The sequence below is a fragment of the Pteronotus mesoamericanus genome, unplaced genomic scaffold (assembly GCF_021234165.1).
Source record: "Pteronotus mesoamericanus isolate MK-2021 breed Mesoamerican mustached bat unplaced genomic scaffold, CSHL_Meso_final contig_100, whole genome shotgun sequence".
Taxonomy (NCBI): Eukaryota; Metazoa; Chordata; class Mammalia; order Chiroptera; family Mormoopidae; genus Pteronotus; species Pteronotus mesoamericanus.
In genome coordinates, this window is record NW_026554999.1 from 17,594,329 (window position 1) to 17,614,618 (window position 20,290).

The 20,290-nt window shown below is 38.4% G+C and overlaps 1 protein-coding gene across 8 annotated transcripts in view; it reads left to right on the forward strand.

Moving 5' to 3' along the window:
• Positions 1-20,290, forward strand: part of NEO1 (neogenin 1) — a 273,818-nt gene that overhangs the window by 141,506 nt on the left and 112,022 nt on the right. For all 8 annotated transcript variants that reach the window (XM_054564206.1, XM_054564642.1, XM_054564241.1 and 5 more), the window contains exons 6-7: positions 2,675-2,829; positions 4,188-4,308. In XM_054564206.1, coding sequence (XP_054420181.1) covers positions 2,675-2,829; positions 4,188-4,308 — 276 coding nt within the window. The remainder of the gene's footprint in view (positions 1-2,674; positions 2,830-4,187; positions 4,309-20,290) is intronic.

A 20,290-nucleotide genomic window follows, 5' to 3' on the forward strand; every position in this document is an offset into this window, starting at 1 on the left:
CCAGCGTGGTCTGTTGCTGTCCACTGGTTGTGTTTTCCCTGGAGTTTCTCAGATGGTGCAGCCCAGGGTCAGCTGCCACCTGTGTTTTGCCTGGGGCCACCCTGCCTGAGCTATAAAGCAATCTGAGATGGCTGCTATTTGTGCTGGGCTTGGAGATTTCCAAGTGAAGCCAAGCTGTGATTCTAGTCTGGCGGCTGCTGCTGCTAGTGGTGGGCCTGGGGCTCACTGGGGTGTTCAGTTGCTTGTTTGAGAGGATTTAGAAAGTTGTGCAGCATGAGCCAAGACCAGCTATTCATGTGGAAAAGCAGCTTGGGTGGGCTCATAATTTGGGTGGGACAGAGCCTCTGGGGACCTCCAATATGGGTCAAACAGTGTTAGCCATGTCCATGGAGTCTCAGATATTGCACCATTTTGCTGGCTTTATTGGGGTAGGGGTTTATAAAAGGGACAATGGCCTCTGCTACCTTAGTGCCAGACACTTCAGTTTTTCCCTGTATACCACTGGTGCCTTTCAAGCTGCTACCCCATTGCTGGAGGTCATAAGGAGTGAGTCTGCACAGGTGAGTATGTGTGTCAGTTCTTTAAGAGGAACTGCTTTGGGCTCCAACAGTTTCTTTCACTCAGTCTCTGCCGGATTTTGCAGCCAGAAGCTGTGGGGACTTACCTTCCTGGACTGGAACCCTGGGCTGGGGGGGTCTAGTGCTGGACTGGGACTCCTCACTCCCAAGATATCCCTCCCTAATTTTTATCCAGCACATGTGGATGTGGGACCAGCCCATTCTGGGTCCGCACCCCTCCTACCATTCTGGATGCCATGTGGTTTATTTAATTCTGTAGTCATCAGACTTTCATTCAGCTCTGTTGCTGACAGTTCTGAGTGATGGTTTTTCTATATTTTAGTTGTGATTTTGATGTGGTTACACAAAGAGATGAGCCATGTCTGCCTATGCTGCCATCTTGACTGGAAGTCCACTAATACATATTTGAAAGGATAATCAAATACACTATTAATAGATCTCCCTGATTTCATCTAGTCCTACAGACTTATGTTTTCTTAATTTTCTATCACTCTGAGTGTATATTGCTTTTAAGAGCAGATGTTCTTATAGGAAGGATAAATGATAATGGAAAAAATATCATAAAAATGTAAAAAAAGAAAGATCAGACATTTCTTCCAGCTTGGCTCCTGCAGCTCACCTGATGTTCTACTTGGTCTCTATACTCTTACTCTTCATTTACCCAAATTATGAAGCTAATCTAGACTTTTCCTGAGGACCTGCTCTACTCTAGCTAGTGTAATAGGCAAGAAAGTGAAAAAAGAGGTAAGCAGATTGAAAAGGAAGACATAAAACTACCTCTCTTTTATATTATAAAACATATAATTATCTGTAAATATATGTTGTATGTAGGCAATCCCAAAATTGTCTATAGAAAAGTTACTAGAACTAATGAATGACTTTAGCATGACTACAGAATAAAAGGCCAATATACATAAATCACTTTCACTTCTACATACCAGCAGTGATCAGTTGGAAATAAAATATTTTTTAAAGTCCCACGTAACAGTAGTAACAAAAAATTTAAAAATCTTTGGTATATACCTAACAAAGTATGAACAAGATTTATATGTTGAAATCTGTAAAACATTAATGAGAGAAAAAAAACAAAAATCTAAATAAATGGATAGAGAATAGTCATGAAAAGAAAGACTCAAGATTGTCATGATGTCAAGTTGCCAGAAACTCAACACAATCCCAATTAAAATTCTACAGGCTGAGCACGTTTTAGCTCAATTATGCGGGGGGTGGTGGCGGGGGAGAGCTGCTCTTTTTGTCATCACTTTTTCTTTATTAATATAAACTAGCCTACAGTGGAGCTTGCTGCTTTGTGATATAGGAGTTCCTTGGCAGGGATGTTGTGTAGGAAATTACAGCATTACGTGGTAAGTTGGACTAGATGATCTGCTTTTACCTGTCAAGTGGAAATCTTAGTGAATCTGTTTTTCGTAAGTCAGTGATTACAACTTCGGGGCAAGGCAAAAGGGAGCTGCTGGAATATTCAGTCTTTTTCAAAAACATTGAACATTCCCCAAAGATCCTGTCATTCTTCCTCCCAACCTTTAAGAACCATTTCGTGTAATGAGAGATATTACTAATAGGAGTGTGTTGTGTGAATGAACTATTTTAAGACCTCTAATTGGCACATTTGTATTACCTTCTTTGGCGGGGGGGGGGGGGCGGGGGGGGGGGGGGGTTACTCAACAGGTTGACTGAAAAGGAAGATAATGTCAGTTTTCTCAACTCTTCTTGGATTTTAATTATGGCTTCTCCAAAATGGTATAAATCATAGGGAAATAGTCTATAATACTCATTTTTCGCTTAGAATACTCTTTATCAATTTTTTCATTGTAATCAACTTACTAAATATTTCTCTACAAGGAAACTCAGAAATTATAATTTCTTCAAGTTAATTATACCAGAATATCAATTTTTAAAGATACTCTGTTGGTAATGTACATTTAAAATACATATTTGTTATGTTTTTATAAAAATATGTGAAAGCTTCAATAAGTAAAAATGCAGTGAATTCTGTGATTTTTAAAAAATTGTTTGAAATATGAACAGCTACCCATTTTTATTTTCATTAATATCTTAATTTCCTTTGTATTTTAAAGCCCAACCTGAATTCCTGAAGCAGCCTACTAATATATATGCTCATGAATCTATGGATATTGTATTTGAATGTGAAGTGACTGGGAAACCAACTCCAACTGTGAAGTGGGTCAAGAATGGGGATATGGTTATCCCAAGTGATTACTTTAAAATTGTAGTAAGTACTTTTTAAAAGAATGACATTTATCTCTGAAACCTTTAAATGTTTTTGAATGTAATCATCAAGAGATCTGTTATCTTATATACACCGGTTTATGTAACACGGACAAAGATAGAAAAATTCAAATAGAATGTAATTTCTTCATTGGACAATGAGAAAGCTGAGCCCAGAAATATTTTGGTAGCTTATAAGATCAACCTAACATTTGCATCTCCTGACCCCATTACTAGTACTACGTCCAGTATTCCTACCTAAACATACTGGTACTCTTAAACACAGCTGTCACCACTTTCTGGATGATGATTATCGTGTGTGTGCACACATACATGCTTGAATTAATTGTATTTATAGCTCTCTATTCAAGGAACAGAAATCCGTCCTTCATATACTGATGCTCAGGCCCTTCAAAATAAGTATGACCAGTGTTGGACAATTGTTGTGACAATAGATATGAAGATTCTTTTAAAAAGTAAATAGTGTTAAATGTATTTAAGAATATTCAGCCATTATTGCTTTTTGCTTTATATTAAGTAAATGCTTAGGGAATATTACCTGTTATTACTGTCATTATCTAACATACTAGTAAGTAAATTATCTAAGTTCTAGTAACAGGTTAATGACATATCCTGAGATACTTGAATTCATGGTAATAATCATAATTCATAGTAATTATAGTTGTTAAAGACTTATTCCCATTACAAATTTCTCATATAAGTAGGGTTATATTTTCAGTTTTTTGAAATGTACACTCATAAGTTACAGAAAGTAATCCACAATTACTTAATTGTAACTAAATATCAATGTATTATATATAGTTTAATTAGCAGTTTTATTCTTTTATCATTATTTTCATACTATTTTTAAAAATCTTAATATTATACTATATCATTAACAGTAACAATAGTTTGACATCCATATAGTACTTTATAGTTTAAGGAAAGCTTGTTTATATGCAACTTGATTTAACATATTGTAGTCTGATTTATCAGAACTGATATAAGAAATAATGTTAAAATATGTTCTGAACTCACAAATTCAGACCTTCACTAAGGTTACATGCTTTTGCATGCCAGATATTTTTCCAGGCAAAGATTTATGTTTGCAAATATTCTGAGTATGACTTTCCACAAGTAGTAAGTTCTTAATTGTTAACGGTGGCATTTCCTGTTTTAATGAGTTTAAGTCAGTACCTTGTCAATAAAATTGAGTTAACAAGTGCATAGGTAGATAATATTCAGTAACTGAATCATATGATTTTACTTGTTTTTCCTTCCCAGAAAGGTCATATTCTTGAGATTTTGAACTAATGTTTACCAGTTGAATCACAAAATTATATTTATGTTTTTCTTCTTCAGAAGGAACATAATCTTCAAGTTTTGGGTCTGGTGAAATCAGATGAGGGGTTCTATCAGTGCATTGCTGAGAACGATGTTGGAAATGCACAAGCTGGAGCCCAGCTGATCATCCTTGAACATGGTAAGAGGGACTGAAATAGAGGGAGAGGCAGACTGTGTGTTCGAAGAGCTAATATCTATCACATGTCACTTCAGAATATCTCATGATTAACCTGTTTGTAAGGGGCAACATTGAGGCATAGCCAAGAGGAAAAAAAGGATCTAAATCATTTCTATTGTTTAAAATGACCTAAAAACAATTTAAGCTAATGTTGAAAAGAAATTACTGTTAAAAACTGAATAGTGTTACAAAAGTGTTCTTCAGAGTTCAATCATTTTAATCTCACAAATATATTTCTGCTCTATTAATATAGAGTAACTTAAAGTAGTCTTTATTTTGCACTGAATGTTTCTTCAATTTTTCCAAAATAAATTTAACTTGCCTTTTGTGATTACCAGAAAAATAAATACTTACTGTGAATTCAGACAACATTGAAAAGTAAAAAGGGGGGTGAGGGAGACCACAGAGAAGTTTCAGTAAAAAGTAAAGAATTAAATATTCTTTAATATACACAAATTATTAACTATAATAGGTAATTGGAGTAACAAGGCTTTGGCTAGAAAGAAGTGAACTCTTAACAAACATAAGAATGGCAGGTAGAAGCAGCAGCCACTATCCTTGGGCCTGAGAGGGAGAGTTCAGGAAGACACCTTCCTCAGGGCTGAGATTTACATTATGTTGGAGAGGGCGTGGCCATCGTTTACTGGGTGACAGAGAAGTTGCTGTGCTGCCATGCTGTGGAAACTTGCTCAAAACCTGCTGTCTAGTGTGCTGGCGAAAAGCTGTTCACAGGTGCCTCACTGAAGGCATTGTGCTACAAAACCACCTGAAGGTTAGGGTGTTGGTGGACGCTGCTCTCCAGCACCTGGAATAATAAAGTGTACCATGTGTGTCAGCTGACAAAGGAAAAACATATAAAGGGCCAGCTTCATTTTTGCAGAGCAGGGCAATACAGTATGAATTTGAGGCTGAGAGACAGTAAACTGCTAACTGGCACATGATCCAAATCCTGCCGCCTAGGAGTACTATGGGTGAGTAGCACACACAGGTATATCTGAATTATAGTCTGTTTTTCTGCAACAGCATGTTATGGCATCTTTCCATGTAAGTGGAGAACTGCAGCAACAGTTTTCATTGCTGAATAGTGTATATGTTCACTTTGTTTTATATAAATGATTCCTGATGATTAACATTTAAGCTGTTTTCCTATTTTTAACTATTATGAACAGTTCCATATTGAATTTCTTTATATGATTTTCTCATACTAAATTACTAGGAGCTGAATTGTTGGATAGCAGTTTTGGTGTTACATTGAAAAGGATACCCATTGGACTTATTATTTATTTGTTTGCTTTAGCAAGAAAAGCATTTTCTATTTTATGCATTTCTTAAGAATGCATGAAAACAATTCTGTATTAGACATCTGCTCTGGTGTCCGGGTCAGGTGAGTTCAGGTTCAAGTGTGGTCCCAGCCACAGAACCTAGCCAGGAAAGCTAACTACCAAAGATGGCACCTCCTCTGGCTATTCACTAAAATAGCATATAGGATTTTTATATGCTATTTCTTGAAAATGTTTTTGATAGTACTGTTACAAAAAGGCATTAAACTGTTAGAACTGCTCTTTTTCTTTCCTTCCTGTTTGTCTGTGATTACACCTTTCCCTGTTCATTGAATATGATTAAGTAGAAACATGTCACCTTGACATCTTGGCAAAATCCCTGAGTATGATTACCTTGTAAGGCATTGACAGAAATAGTAAGGTAGATAGCCTTATTACTTTATATTAGAGGCAGTGATTTTCCTTAGTAAACTTTGTGGATCTCTTGGGGTTAGTTACATAGAGCTAAATAAAGAGATTTAACTTATATTTGTGTTTGAGATTATCATTATACATTTAGCTCTTAACAGTATAAATGCTTGGCTGTGCTAAGAGGTCCCTAAACTAATCTTCTGAAAATGCTTGAGTGACATAATAACTATAGTCGTAGTGTGTGTGTTTCTCCCTTCTTGAGACATTTCAAAAACAATGTCTTGTGGGCTGATGAAATATTTTAGTGACCTTGTCAGGGATGCATCAAGAATGCATGGATTATAGGAAGGAGATGTGTATAATGTGCATTTTTTTGCCCAAATTTTTGAGGGAAAAATAAGGTTGCTTATTATATATGGGTATAATAATCCCATGTATAATGTGCACAAAAACGTGTGCATTATATACTGCGACATACAGTGTCATTTTATTAATCTTGCTATTTTAATTTGCAAGATAAATATTTATGTAGGGAAGCTAAAGAGAGAATATAACAATTTACAAGATCTGATCACTGCCTTTCTAGAGTTTACAATATTGTGAAGGGTGTAAGAGATGTGTATGACTTCAATGCCAATCTGTAATAAGCGTTATTTTTATAGTACAAATCAAGCAGTATACAAATTCAGAAGAGAGGAATTCTGTGTGATCAAGAAAGTTTATTTTATGGAAAGTGTCCCCATTGTACTAGACCTTGAATGATAACATTTCCATATGCTAAAAGGAGGACCTGAGTCAGCTGGGAAATAGAATGGAGTACCTGTTCCTGTAGAAAAGTGGCCTATAAAGACAGAATAGGATCAAATTGATCATGTCCTTCATTATAAAGTCAAAGCAATACTGTAGTAAGGCAGTCTGATGATAAAATCAGGTTTAATTAGAAGAAAGCAGAATGCATGAGGAGTTGAAGGAATATTGCTTTATGTAAGAGACCACTGAGAGATAATAAGTACTTATATAGTACTATAAAAAATAAGTACTTATACTATAAGACATATCCTAATAAAGAGATATTAGTGATTTATGTAATCCAGACTTTATCAAATGATTGGATAGTAACCATTGTTGTAGAGAAGTCAGATACTTCCAAAGTTTTATCAGGGCGACTGTAAGAATGGTGATACCTTTATAGGTGCAGAAGAGGGACATGAATCAAAGCAGAAGGAGACTTCTTATACTGAGGATGTAAAGAATGTGCACAGAGCCTGTCACACTCACCTACAATAAGAAGGTGGATGATCTACAAAATCAATTTCTCTGAGTCTTAGAGAGCTGATCTTGCAAAGCAACAAAGTAATTTAAATTCCAAGGAATTGGACATCCCATTTCCCCTAAAGAATAGGCCATGAATTGTTTCACCTTTGGCAGGGCAGGAGAGAAAGAGATGGCTGCCATGAAAGTAGATAAGAAGAAATCAGCTAAAATTTTAACTGATTGTTAAAGGCTAAGCATGGACTAATTTGGAGTATCTATGGGCTCCTGATAAAAGGTGCATTCACACTTGATTGCAAATACATTTCATTGGGGCTCCACAGGATACTTACTGTTGAGGTTGGGTGCAAGGCTGCGACCCGAGACAAGTCATGCTGGTGGTGTAGAGAGGAAGGAGGTATCTGTGGCTGCTCAGAAATAGACGCAAAGCCCCTCTCATTAAAGCAGAGTCCTTTAAGCTTCAAACCAATAGGGCAGAAAACCTTATTTTGTACATTTCTAGAGGGAGATTAGAATAAAACGCTTCTGCTTGTGGAGGGAGGAACCCTTTGGTCCCCAGGACCCAGCCAAATAACACATTGCTGCTGTGGTAAAGGTAGCAGGAAAGACCCTTCACCTCTGAAAGAGGTGCAGAAACCTGTTTCGGGCCCCAGTATCCTACACCAGTTTCTAAAGAGAGGTCTTTTACTACTGGAGGAAGAGTACGGAAGTACCACTCGACACCAACACAAATACAAAATTGATTTGGCTGCCATAGGAAGGAGAGCTGCAGGGCCTACCCAGTACTGACACCAGTCCATTTCAACGGAAAATCCCACCTGCCTCAACCATGAGTGACCACCAGGTGACAGAGGCTTTCTGCTGCTGATGGGAAGGTCAAGAATGAATGGAGGGAAATCCCTGTGTGGTAGTGGAATGCAGGAATGGTTGAAAGCTGAGAGGAAAATTGAGAAAAACCCTCCAGCTCATCCCTCACATTAAGCACCCAACAGTAGTAATCTACTAGTAGAAGAATTGGATGCCTGTGGTGTGCTGTAGGTAGCTATGACAACAATAAAATCTATACCAAGCTCAGTTCCTGTCTAAATTGACTAAACTCCACATGTGACAGAAGAATAGACATACCAGTTTCCAAGTGTAAATAATAATTAAGCATATACCATGTTCATGAATTGGAAGAATTAATATCATTAAAATGTCCATACTGCCCAAAGCAATCTATAGATTCAGTGCAATCCCTATTAAAATACCAATTTTTCACACATTTCACAGATTCAGAAGAAATACTTCAAAAATTTATATGGAACCAAAAACGACCCCAAATAGCCACAGCAGTCTTGAGAAAGAAGAACAAAGTAAGAGCGGTCACAGTGCCTGACATTAAATTACACTGTAAGACCACTGTAATCAAAACAGTCTGGTACTGGCATAAGAACAGACACATAGATCAGTGGAACAAAAGAGAGAGCCCAGAGATAAACCCATGTCTCTTTGGCCAATCAGGATTTGAAGAAGGGGGCAGGAGCATAAAATGGAGTAAAAATAGTCTCTTCAACAAATGATGCTGGGAGATTTGGAATAGTACATGCAAAAAAATGGAACTAGTCCACCAGCTTACACCATACACCAGAATAAACTCAAAATGGATAAAAGACTTTAACATAAGCCATGACACCGTGAAAGTGCTAGAGGAAAAGAGGCAGTAAAACTTCAGATATCCCACACAGCAATATTTTCGCTGATATGTCCTCTAGGCCTCAGGGGTGTCCAACCTTTTGGCATCTCTGGGCCACACCGGAAGACCAAGAGTTGTCTTTGGCCACACATTAAACATACAAACACTAATGAAAACTGATGAGCAAAAAAAAAGTTTTAAGTAAACTTAAAATTTTGTGTTGGGCCTCATTCATAGCCATCCTGGGCAACATATGGCCCGCAGGCCGCAGATTGGACAACTCTGCAGGCAAGGGAAATAACGGAAAGAATAAACAAATGTGACTATATCAAATTAAAAAACCTCTGCACAGCTAAAGAAAACATCAAAATGAAAAGGGAACCAACCATATGGGAAAACGTGACAATAATACCTTGGACAAGGTTATTGACCTTCAAAATATGTAAAGAACTCATACAACTAAATGCTAGGAAGACAGACAATCCAATTAAAAAATGGACAAAGGACCTGGACAAACACTTCTCCAAGGAGGACATACACAGGGCCCAGAGACATACGAAAGGATGCTCAGCAGCATTAGCTATCAGAAAGATGCAAATTAAAACCACAGTGAGATACCACTTCATATGCTGAATAGTTGTAATGGCTACCATCAGTAAATCAACAAATAACAAGTGCTGGCAAGGCGGTGGAAAACAGGAACCCTAGTGCACTGTTGGTGGAAATGCAGACTGGTGCAGCCACTGTAGAAAACAGTATGAGATTTCCTCACAAAACTAAAAATGGAACTTCTTTTGATCCAGCCATCCCAATGCTGGGATTATACCCTAAGAATCCTGAAACACCAATTGAAAAGCACCTATGCACTCCTATGTTCATAGCAACATTATTTACAATAGCCAGGTGATGGGAACAGCCTAAGTGTCCATCAGTAAATGAGTAGATAAAAAAACTGTGGTACATTTACACAAGGGAATACTACACAGCAGAAAGAAAGAAAGAACTCCTACCCTTTGAGACAGCATGGATGGACCTGGAGAATGTTATGGCAAGTGAATAAGCCATATGGCAAAAGACGAATACCGTATAATCTCACCTATAAGTGATCTAAGGAAAAAAAAACAAACAAATGAGCAAAATAGAACCAGAGACATGGAAACAAGTAACAGACTGACAGGGACCAGAGGGGAGGGAAGAGGGGGATAAGGAAGGAAAGGAGGGAAAGGGCCTAATTAAAGAACAAGTATAAATGACCCATGAGTATGGACAGCAGGGTGGGGATTGACTTCAGGAGGGCAGGGGAGAGTAATGGAGGGAAATTGGGACAACTGTAATAGAATAACAATTAAAAAAGTAAGTAAAAAAAGTAATTATCTCATTCTCTGCCATTCTGTACACCATGCTTAGTATTCAATAAAAAATCATTGGACATAAACAAATGGAAAACTTGTCCATTATTGAGAGATAAAGCAATCAATAGAACCAATTCAGGAGACCCACATATTGGAACTATCAAACTAATTATTAGTAATAATGAATTATTAGTATGTTAAAGGATTTAGTGGATAAGGTAGATAACTTGAGTGAACAGATGAATGAGAAATTTGACAGAAAGATGGAAACCATAAAGAGATGGAAAATACTTGCATTTGTCCAGGGGGAAAGAGGGTTCCACAATCAGGGGAAGGAAACTATTTTTAAAACAAACCAGCAAACAAACATGCTATCAGAGGTGAAGCATTCTTTCATGTTGGTCAGTAGACTCAAAACAGCTGAAGAAACAATTAGCTTGAAGATAATGCAATATATATTATTTAAACAAATAAAATAGGGATGGACAGAGCATTTAATATGGAACCATATTGTATGATATAGCATAAGTAAATTGGAGTCTCACAAGAAAAAGACCAGGAACAAGACATAACAAATATTTAGATAGATAATGGCCAAAAAAAATTAAATAAAAAAATGAAAAAGATCATATCACAGGTCAAAAAAAAAAAGCTCAGACAACTCCAAGTAAGCTAAAAACAGTAATAGTAGTATTGGTAGTAAAAGAATGAATTATCTATACATGTCATCGTTAAACTACCGGAAATCAAACATAATGAGAAAAATCTCTTAGGCAGTCCAGAACTTTTAAAAAAGAGGAACAAAGATTTTTAAAAAAATTACAGCAAACTTTTTTTTGCCAGAAATGGTGCAAGCAGAAGGCAATGGGGCAACTCTTTTAAGATCCTAAAAGGAAAAAATAAAAGTCAGCAATTCATTATCAATGGATCTGTGCTACAAGAAATGTTAAAGGAAGTTCTTCACACAGTAATAATATGATAGCTGACAGAAACTGAGGGGATCATAAAGAAACAAAGGCCAGAGTTTTGTTTCAAAACAAAAAAAGCAAATGTGAAATTCTTTTTTTTCTTATTTAATAACTTTAAGAGATAATTGCTTGAACAGTGTTTTTCTGTAAAGGGCTAGATACTGAATATTATAGGCTTTGTGGGCTAAACAATCTCTATCACAACTACTTAATTTTTCCCTTCATTTTAGCATGAAATCAGTCATTTAAATCAAAGAACCATGACTGTTCTGGTAAAACTTTATTTACAGAAATAGGAGGCAGGTCCTAGTCTTCTGATCTCTGGTCTAAAGAAAAAAGTGTATAACCTATACCATTAAAATGTATGATAAAAACAGAGCAGAATATAAAAGAATTAAAAATGTTGTACGATTCTTATATTGTTTGAAGTAGGCCATGATAAGTTAAAGATGCAAATTATAAACCTTAGGGAAGCAACTAAAAACAAAAAGAGATATGACTAATGTCATAAGATATGAATAGTGGAAATAAAATGGAATCTTTAAAACTACTCAATCCAAAAGAAAGAAAGAGAAGTAAAAAGGAAAAAATAAATGAGACAAAAAAAAAAACAAAAAACAAACTAGCAAGATGGTAGATTTAAATCTACCCATTTAATCAGATTAAATATAAATGATTCAGGACTGTAGAATAAATTTCAAAATATTTAAAAGGATTTAAAAATCAGAATATATTCTCTGGCATCAGTGACATTGAACTAAAATCAATATCAGAGACACAGAAAATCCTCACGTATTTGGGAATGAAACACCCTTCTAAATAATCCATGTGTCAAAGAACAACTCACACAGGAAATTAGAAATTATTTTGAACTGATTCAAAATGAAAACACAATTCATCAGAATTTGCAAAATCCAGATAAAGTAGTGTTTTGAGGGATCCTGTTAAAAACTACATTAAAAAGAATAAATGAAATCTAAAGCATTCAGAAGAAGGAAATGATAAAAGAGCAGAAATAGATGAAATGGAAAACAAAGTACATAAAAGCAAGAGCTAGTTCTTGGAAAAGATTAAATCAGAATATGTTTAACCAAACTGATAAAGAGAAACATACAAATTAACAGTACCAGGAATGAAAGGGAAGACATCATTACAAATCTCATATACTTTAAGAGGATATAAGGACATTAAGAACAACTTTATGCTAATAAATTTGAAAAGGAAGATAATAGAGCTGGTTTGTTTAGGGTGGTAAAGCATCATTTTAAGATGTGTTGAGTTTGGATTTCCAGTCTAGATGGCACATAGGTAAATGCTCCTTGGAACCTCTCACAACTACATCAGAATTACAGCTAAGCTACAGAACAACCACCATTCAAAACCACCTGAAACCTAGCTGAACAGAAGTCTTACAACTAAGGATATAAAGAAGCCACACTGAGAATGGTAGGAGGTATGGAGAGGCAGAACCAGCTGGTTCCACACCCATGTGTGGGGTTAAAAATCAGGAGAGAAATTTTGGCTGCAGAGGCCCCCCTTTGGAACCAGGGGGCACTGTATCTTGTACTTCATCAACTTGGCTAACACTGTTAGCCCTGGTAATTCCCTGAGACCCTGTCCAACCCAATTTTTAGGCTCCCCAAGCCCTTTCCAGTGATTTTTCTATACAAACAACCTGTTTTGGCTCATATTGCTAACTTTTCTAAAATCTCTCAGAGCAGCAGCATCTGGCCTCTGTATACCCCCTACCTTTTGCTAAGTATTGCAAAGCCCAGCACTAGCAGCAGCCAGCCTTGGTTTTGCAGCTTGGTCTCTCCCAGGTACCTCCAAGCCCAGCACAAGTAGCAGCCATCTGAAGATTGCTTTGTAGCTCATGCCAGGTGATGCCAGACAGGGCACAGCAGAGCTGACCTTGGCCTGCACCTTCTGGGAGGCTCAGTGCTAGAGCATGCAGTGGACAGCTTCAGACTGTGCCAGAGCACCACCTAACCACCTCCACAATTGACACATTCAAGAGGCAGATTCAGTGAGCACCAGAGTCCCATTGAAGTGAGCCCTGCTCTGTGGAGTCATCCCTTGCACACAGTCCTCTGCTGTGGACACTGCCAGTCCTTGTAGTCAATCGACCTAGGGGTAAATCCCTTTCATTGACTGCAATCAAGGCTCAACTACAACAGGAGGGTGCACATAGTCCACCTATGAGGGTACAAGGGGGCAGCCAACTGGAGTGATTGGGGAGGTTATACCACTGGCCCCTACAGGACACATATTACATAAAACCAAGACCAGGATACATACCTAATATATAGAAACAAAAGGTAGTGAACCAAATGAGAAGACAAGGAAACATGTTCCAAATGAAAGAACAGAACAAAACTCCAGAACTAAGCAAAGTAGAGACAATCATTTTTCTAGATGGAGCGTTTAAAACACCGGTTATAGCACTGGCTATGTAGCTCAGTTGGTTAGAGTATCATCCTGACCTGCCAAGGTTGTGGGTTTGATGCTTGGTCAGGACATATACAAGAATAACCAAATGAATGCATCAGTAAGCATAACAACAAATTGATGTCTGTCTGTCTCTCTCAAAATTAATGAACATATCCACAGGCGAGGATTTAAAAAAACATATAATAACTAAAATGAAGAATACAGAGAATCTACAGCAGAATAGATGAAGCAGAGGACCAAGCCAGCCATTTGGAAGATAAGGAAGTAGAAAACACCCAGTTAGAACAGCAAAAAGAAAAAAAGAATCCCCCTCCAACCACACACACACAAAAAAGGACAGTTTAAGGAGTGTCTGGGATAGCTTCCCAGAGAAGAGAGCAAAGAATTGAAAACCTGTTTGAAACTACAATGACAGAAAACTTCCCTAATTTGGTTAAGGAAATAGATATACAAGTCCAGGAAGCACAGTGTCCCAAACAAGGTGGACCCAAAGAGGCCCACTCCAAAACATGTCATAATAGAAATACTGAACAACAAAGAGAAGACCTTTAAAGGAGCAGGAGAAGAGCAGTTAGTTATCGCCTGATTTCTCAACAGAAACTTTGCAGGCCAGAGGGATTGGTATGACATATTAAAGTGAAGAAAAGGAAGGATGTACAACCAAGGTTACTCTGTTCAACAAAGCTATCATTTAGAATCAAAAGACAGATAAAGAGCTTCCCAGACAAGAAAAACTAAAGGAGTTCACTACCATCTAACTAGTACTTACGTACCCCAAGCAGAGATCAAACATGCAAATTTTTGGTGTACAGGACAATGCTCCAACTAACTTAGCCACCTGGGCCAGGGCTAGGATCTTCTTTAGGAAGAAAAAGAAGAAAAAATATCAAAAATATGAATGATAAAATGACAATAAATATTTATCACTCATATGTTCATTGAAGCATTATTTACAATAGCCAAAGTATGGAAGCAATATAAGTGTCCATCAGTAGATGAATGGACAAGGAAGTGGTGCATATATATGATGAAATATTCAGTCACAGAAAGGAATGAAATCTTGCCATCTCCAACAATAGATAGACTTCAAAGATATTGTGCTGAGTAAAATAAGTCAGAGAAAGAGAAATGCCGTATTATTTTGTGGAATAATATTTTGTGGAATGTGGAATCTAAAAAAAGAGAAGCTGGACAGAAACAGACTCATAGATACAGAGAACATTTTGACAGTTGCCAGATGGGAGGAGGTTTGGGGGGTGCTGCATGAAAAAGGAGAAGGGATTAAGAAGTACAAATTGGTAGTTACAGAATAGGGAACATAGCCAGTAATATTGTAATAACTACATATGGTGTCAGATGGGCACTAGATTTATCGGGTTACTCGCTTCATAAGTTACGTAAATGTCTAGTTGGTGAGTTTTACACCTGAAACTAATATAATATTGTATGTTAACTGTAATTGAAAAAATTTTTAAATATGGTAAAAAGTTAAAAAATAAAAAGATGAGGCCCTGGTTGGTGTGGCTTAGTGGATTGAGTGCTGGCCTGCGACCCAAAGGGTCACCGGGTTCAATTCCTGGTCAGGGCACATGCCTGGGTTGCAGGCGAGGTCCCCAGTTGTGGGCGCATGAGAGGCAACCACACATGGGTATTTCTCTCCCTCTCTTTCCCCCTCCTTTCCCCTCTCTCTAAAAATAAAGAAAGAAAATCTATTTAAAAAATAAAAAGATGTGTTGAGTTTAGGTTATAGTAGGAAACCAGATAACAACGTCTAGAATCAGGGCATTTGCTGTCAGAAGGGCCAGAAAGGAAGAGAAAATAAGTTTTGGGAAAACAGTCGAACAATAGAGGGAGAGGAACCTTGGAGCTGCGGGCAGACAGTAGATTCAACTCTCACACATCCCAACAAATGAGAAGTGCAGTAGAGGCTGGAGAGGGTGGGCTGGGTGCCCTCAGGCACCAGCACCAGAGGGACATTGAAACGGCCGGTTGGATCCCCTTGAGAAGAACAGGGTCTGAACCATAAACAGGGGCCCATATACTACAGCAGATGAAATTAGGAAAATGCACAGACAAAACGCAACCCTGAAAAGCTTAGGGGCGCTCTCTGCCAGAGACAGGTGGCTGGAGATGCAAGGAGACATTTAAAGGGCCAACGCAAAAATTTGCAGTGGCAGCTGCCTTCCTTGATCTCTGGGTAGAGGCTGCAGGAGAGGGGGCTGGTGCCTGAGGAAAGATTGGTGAGGAAAACTTTGTGAAGAGAACAGAGATGGTGGCCAGCGGAACTCCGGTGATAACGCACCTCCCACTCTGCAGCTACCACCTCACCCAGGTATAAGAGAATCAATTAACCTGCCATTTACGTGCTCTGCACACAGGTTGTGGACATGTGGACTTAGAAGCTGAGTGCAGACTGGCTGGAAGAAATAGAGGGTCTATGACACAGCTGCATAGAGGCCCTTGAGGAGAGACTGGAGACGGAGGGGTTGGGGAAAGAACTGGAGGATTGTCTCAGATCCCCGGATTAGGGCCCCTCCCCATTCCATAGTCCCCATTTGCGCAGGCAAGCCATGTCCCTGAATAGGCAGAATCGGGCGCGCGGGAGCCAGAAGGCTCGCAATTATGGTCCACAGAAATAGTGGATCCTTAGCTGAAGGAGTCACTGAGCTGCCCAGAGAGACTGGAGACAGAATTAATCGGAGAGTCCCAGAGCTGACTTCTTCGCATTTCCCTAGTCTCCATTTTGCGCGGGGGAGGCCACGCCCCCATAGAGCCAAAAGTGGGGAAAGCACAAAATAGAAGACCCTAAACTGACCAGTGCCATGGCGCCCACCAGGCGCAGGCGACAGGCAAGTGCACAAGGTTGGGCGAATAAGACCCCGCACACCTCTGGCCCCCACCCCCTGCCTCCCGGGCTGGGGCAAGTGCACGTGCCCAGGTGGACGGGGGATCCTGCCGGGTGGGAGAGTGCAGAGCGATCGACAGAAATAGTGGATCCCAGGCCGAAGAGTCACAGAGCTACCCAAAGTAGGAGTCAGACACAGACAGTAGATTCCTGGAAGACTCAAACAAACAACCCAAGGTCGTACAGAGTCAACAACTGACATGATCAAAAAGAAAAGGATAGATAGATAGATAGATAGATAGATAGATAGATAGATAGATAGATAGATGAAAAGACCTGCCTACTACCGTAGAAGTTTATCCAAAAAGTCAGGAAATCTAGACGGATCAATTGAAGCAGAAGCATAAATAAACAAACAAATAAATAAAAGACTCTGACAAAAATGGGAAGAAAAAGTTCCCCCCAAATGAGTGGAAAAACTAAATCCCCACAGAGAGAGCTAAATGAAATAGAGGCAAGGGAACTATCAGATACTGAATTCAAAACAATGGCTCTGACGAAGCTCAATGAACTCAGCCAGCTCAAAGATAACTATGAGAAACTGCAGAGAAACTATCAGGATCTTACAGCAAACTATATCAACCTGGAAAAGGACATAGAAACTATCAAGAAGACACAAGAGGATGTGAAGAATACCATTTCTGAATTGAAGAACACAGTAGAAGGAATCAAAAGCCAGCTAGATGAAGCAGAGGATCGAATCAGCTGGATAGAGGATAAGGTAGAAAAAAGTTCACAGAAAGAACAAGAAATGGAAAAAAGACTCAAAAAGAATGAAGAGGCATTTAAGGAAATGCAGGACAACCTGAAATACAATAATATCCGCATAACAGGGATACCTAAAGGAGAAGAAGAGGAGCAAGGCATAGAGAACCTCTTTGAAAAAGTAATGATGGAAAATTTCCCCAATTTGAGGAGAGAAAATGTCTCATGGATCCAGGAGGCTCAGAGTGCCCCATTCAAGAGGGACCCAAGGAGGGCCACTCCAAGACATGTCATCATTAAAATGGCAACTATCAGAGACGAAGAGAGAATCCTCAAGGCAGCAAGGGAGAAGAAGAAAGTAACATACAAGGGAGCCCCGATAAGGCTAGGAGCTGACTTCTCAACATAAACACTATAAGCCAGAAGGGAATGGCAACAAATATTCCAAGTTATGAAAAGCAAAGGCCTGCAACCAAGGCTGCTCTACCCAGGAAGGCTCTCAATTAAAATGGAAGGGGAAATAAGGAGTTTCCCAGACAAAAGGCTAAAAGAATACATCTCTACCAAACCAGCACTCCAAGATACACTAAAGGGACTGGTTTAAGAAGATGAAGGAAAAGAGTGAGAAAGAGAAAAACACAGGTACAAAGAGAAAAAATGAATAGTTAGTTCTATCAGTAATAACTCTCAATGTAAATGGACTAAATGCCCCAATCAAAAGACATAGGATAGCTGAATGGATAAGAAAACATGACCCACACATGTGCTGCCTACAAGAGACCCACCTCAGAACAAAAGACCTACACAGATTGAAAGTAAAGGGATGGAAAAAAATATTCCAAGCGAATGGGCAAGAAAAGAAAGCAGGGGTTGTAATACGTGTATCAGCCAAAATAGATTTCAAAACAAAGGCCATAAAAACCCAGAGGGGCACTTTATAATACTCAAAGGAAGAATCTATCAAGAAGACATAAACATTGTATATTTATATGCAACCAACATAGGAGCACCCAAATATATAAGGAAACTCTTGGATGACTTCAAAAAAGACATAGACAGCAACACACTGATAGTAGGGGATTTCAACACCCCACTGTCAAAAATGGACAGATCTTCTAAACAAAACATCAAGAAGGATATTGTGGAGCTGAATGATGCACTGAATCAAATAGACTTAAATGACATATATAGAACCTTACATCCCAAAGAAGCAAAATACACATTCTTTTAAAATGCTCATGGAAGTTTTTCAAAGATAGACCACATGATAGGACACAAAGCAAACCTCAGCAAATTCAGGAAGATTGAAATAATACCAAACTTTTTCTCGGACCACAAGGGCTTGAAACTAGACACCAACTTCAAGGAAAAAAACTCAAAAACATTCAGACTCATGGAGACTGAACAGCAGACTATTAAACAATGAATGGGTGAATAATGAGAAAAGAGAAGAAACCAACACATTTCTGGAAACAAAAGAAAATGAACATACAACTGTCCAAAACCTATGGGACACAGCAAAGGCAGTCCTGAGAGGGAAGTTCATAGCAATAGACGCTTACCTAAAAAAGATAGAAATATTTCAAATTAAAGACCTAACACTACAACTTCAAGAACTGGAGAAACAACAACAAATAAACCCCAGAGCAAGTAGAAGGAAGGAAATTATCAAGATCAGAACAGAACTGAATGACATAGAGAGGAAGAGAACAATTGAAAGGATCAGCCAATCCAGGAGCTGGTTCTTTGCAAAGATAAATAAAATCGACAAGCCTTTAAGCAGACTCATCAAGAAAAGGAGAGAGGACCCAAATAAATAATATCAGAAATGAAAGAGGAGAAATAACAACTGATAACACAGAGATACAAAGGATTGTAAGAAACTACTATAAACAATTATATGCCAAGAAATTTGAAACCTTGATGAAATGGACAAATTTTTAGAAAAGTATAATCTTCCAACACTGAAGGAGGAAGACACAGAAAGCTTGAACAGACCGATAACAGCTGGGGAAATTGAAGCAGTCATCAAGAAACTCCCGGCACGCAAAAACCCTGGGCCAAACGGTTTCACAGGAGAATTTTACAAAAACATTTAAGGGAGAGCTAACCCCTGTCCTTCTCAGACTGTTCCAAAAAATCCAAGAGGAGGGAAGATTCCCAAACTCTTTTTATGAGACCAACATCACCCTAATCCCAAAACCAGATAAAGACCCTGCAAAGAAAGAAAACTACAGGCCCATTTCACTGATGAACATAGATGCTAAAATCCTCAACAAAATTTTGACAGACGGCATCCAGCAATACATTAAAAAGATTATCCACCATGACCAAGTGGGATTCATCTCAGGGATGCAGGGATGGTTCAATATACGCAAGTCAATAAACGTAATACATCACATAAATAAAAGACAAGACAAAAACCACATGATCATCTCGATAGATGCAGAAAAAACATTCGATAAGGTACAGTACCCATTTATGATCAGAACACTCAGCAAAATGGGAATATATGGGGCATTCCTTAACGTAATAAAGGCCATGTATGGAAAAACCTGCAGCCAACATCATACTCAACTGACAAAAACTAAACTCTTTCCCACTAAGATTGGGAACACGACAAGGATGTCCCCTTTCACCACTTCTATTCAATGTCATATTCGAAGTCCTAGCCACAGCAGTTAGACAAGAAAAAAGAAATAAAAGGCGCCCAAATTGGAAAGGAGGAAGTAAAACTATCATTGTTTGCAGATGACATGATAGTGTACATAGAAAACCCTGTAGACTCCACCAAAAACCTACTCAACCTAATAAGTGAATTTGGCAAAAGAGCAGGATACAAAGTCAATATTCAGAAATCAAAGGCATTTCTGTACACCAGCAATGAAATAGAAGAAGACGAAATGAGGGGGGAAAAAATACCA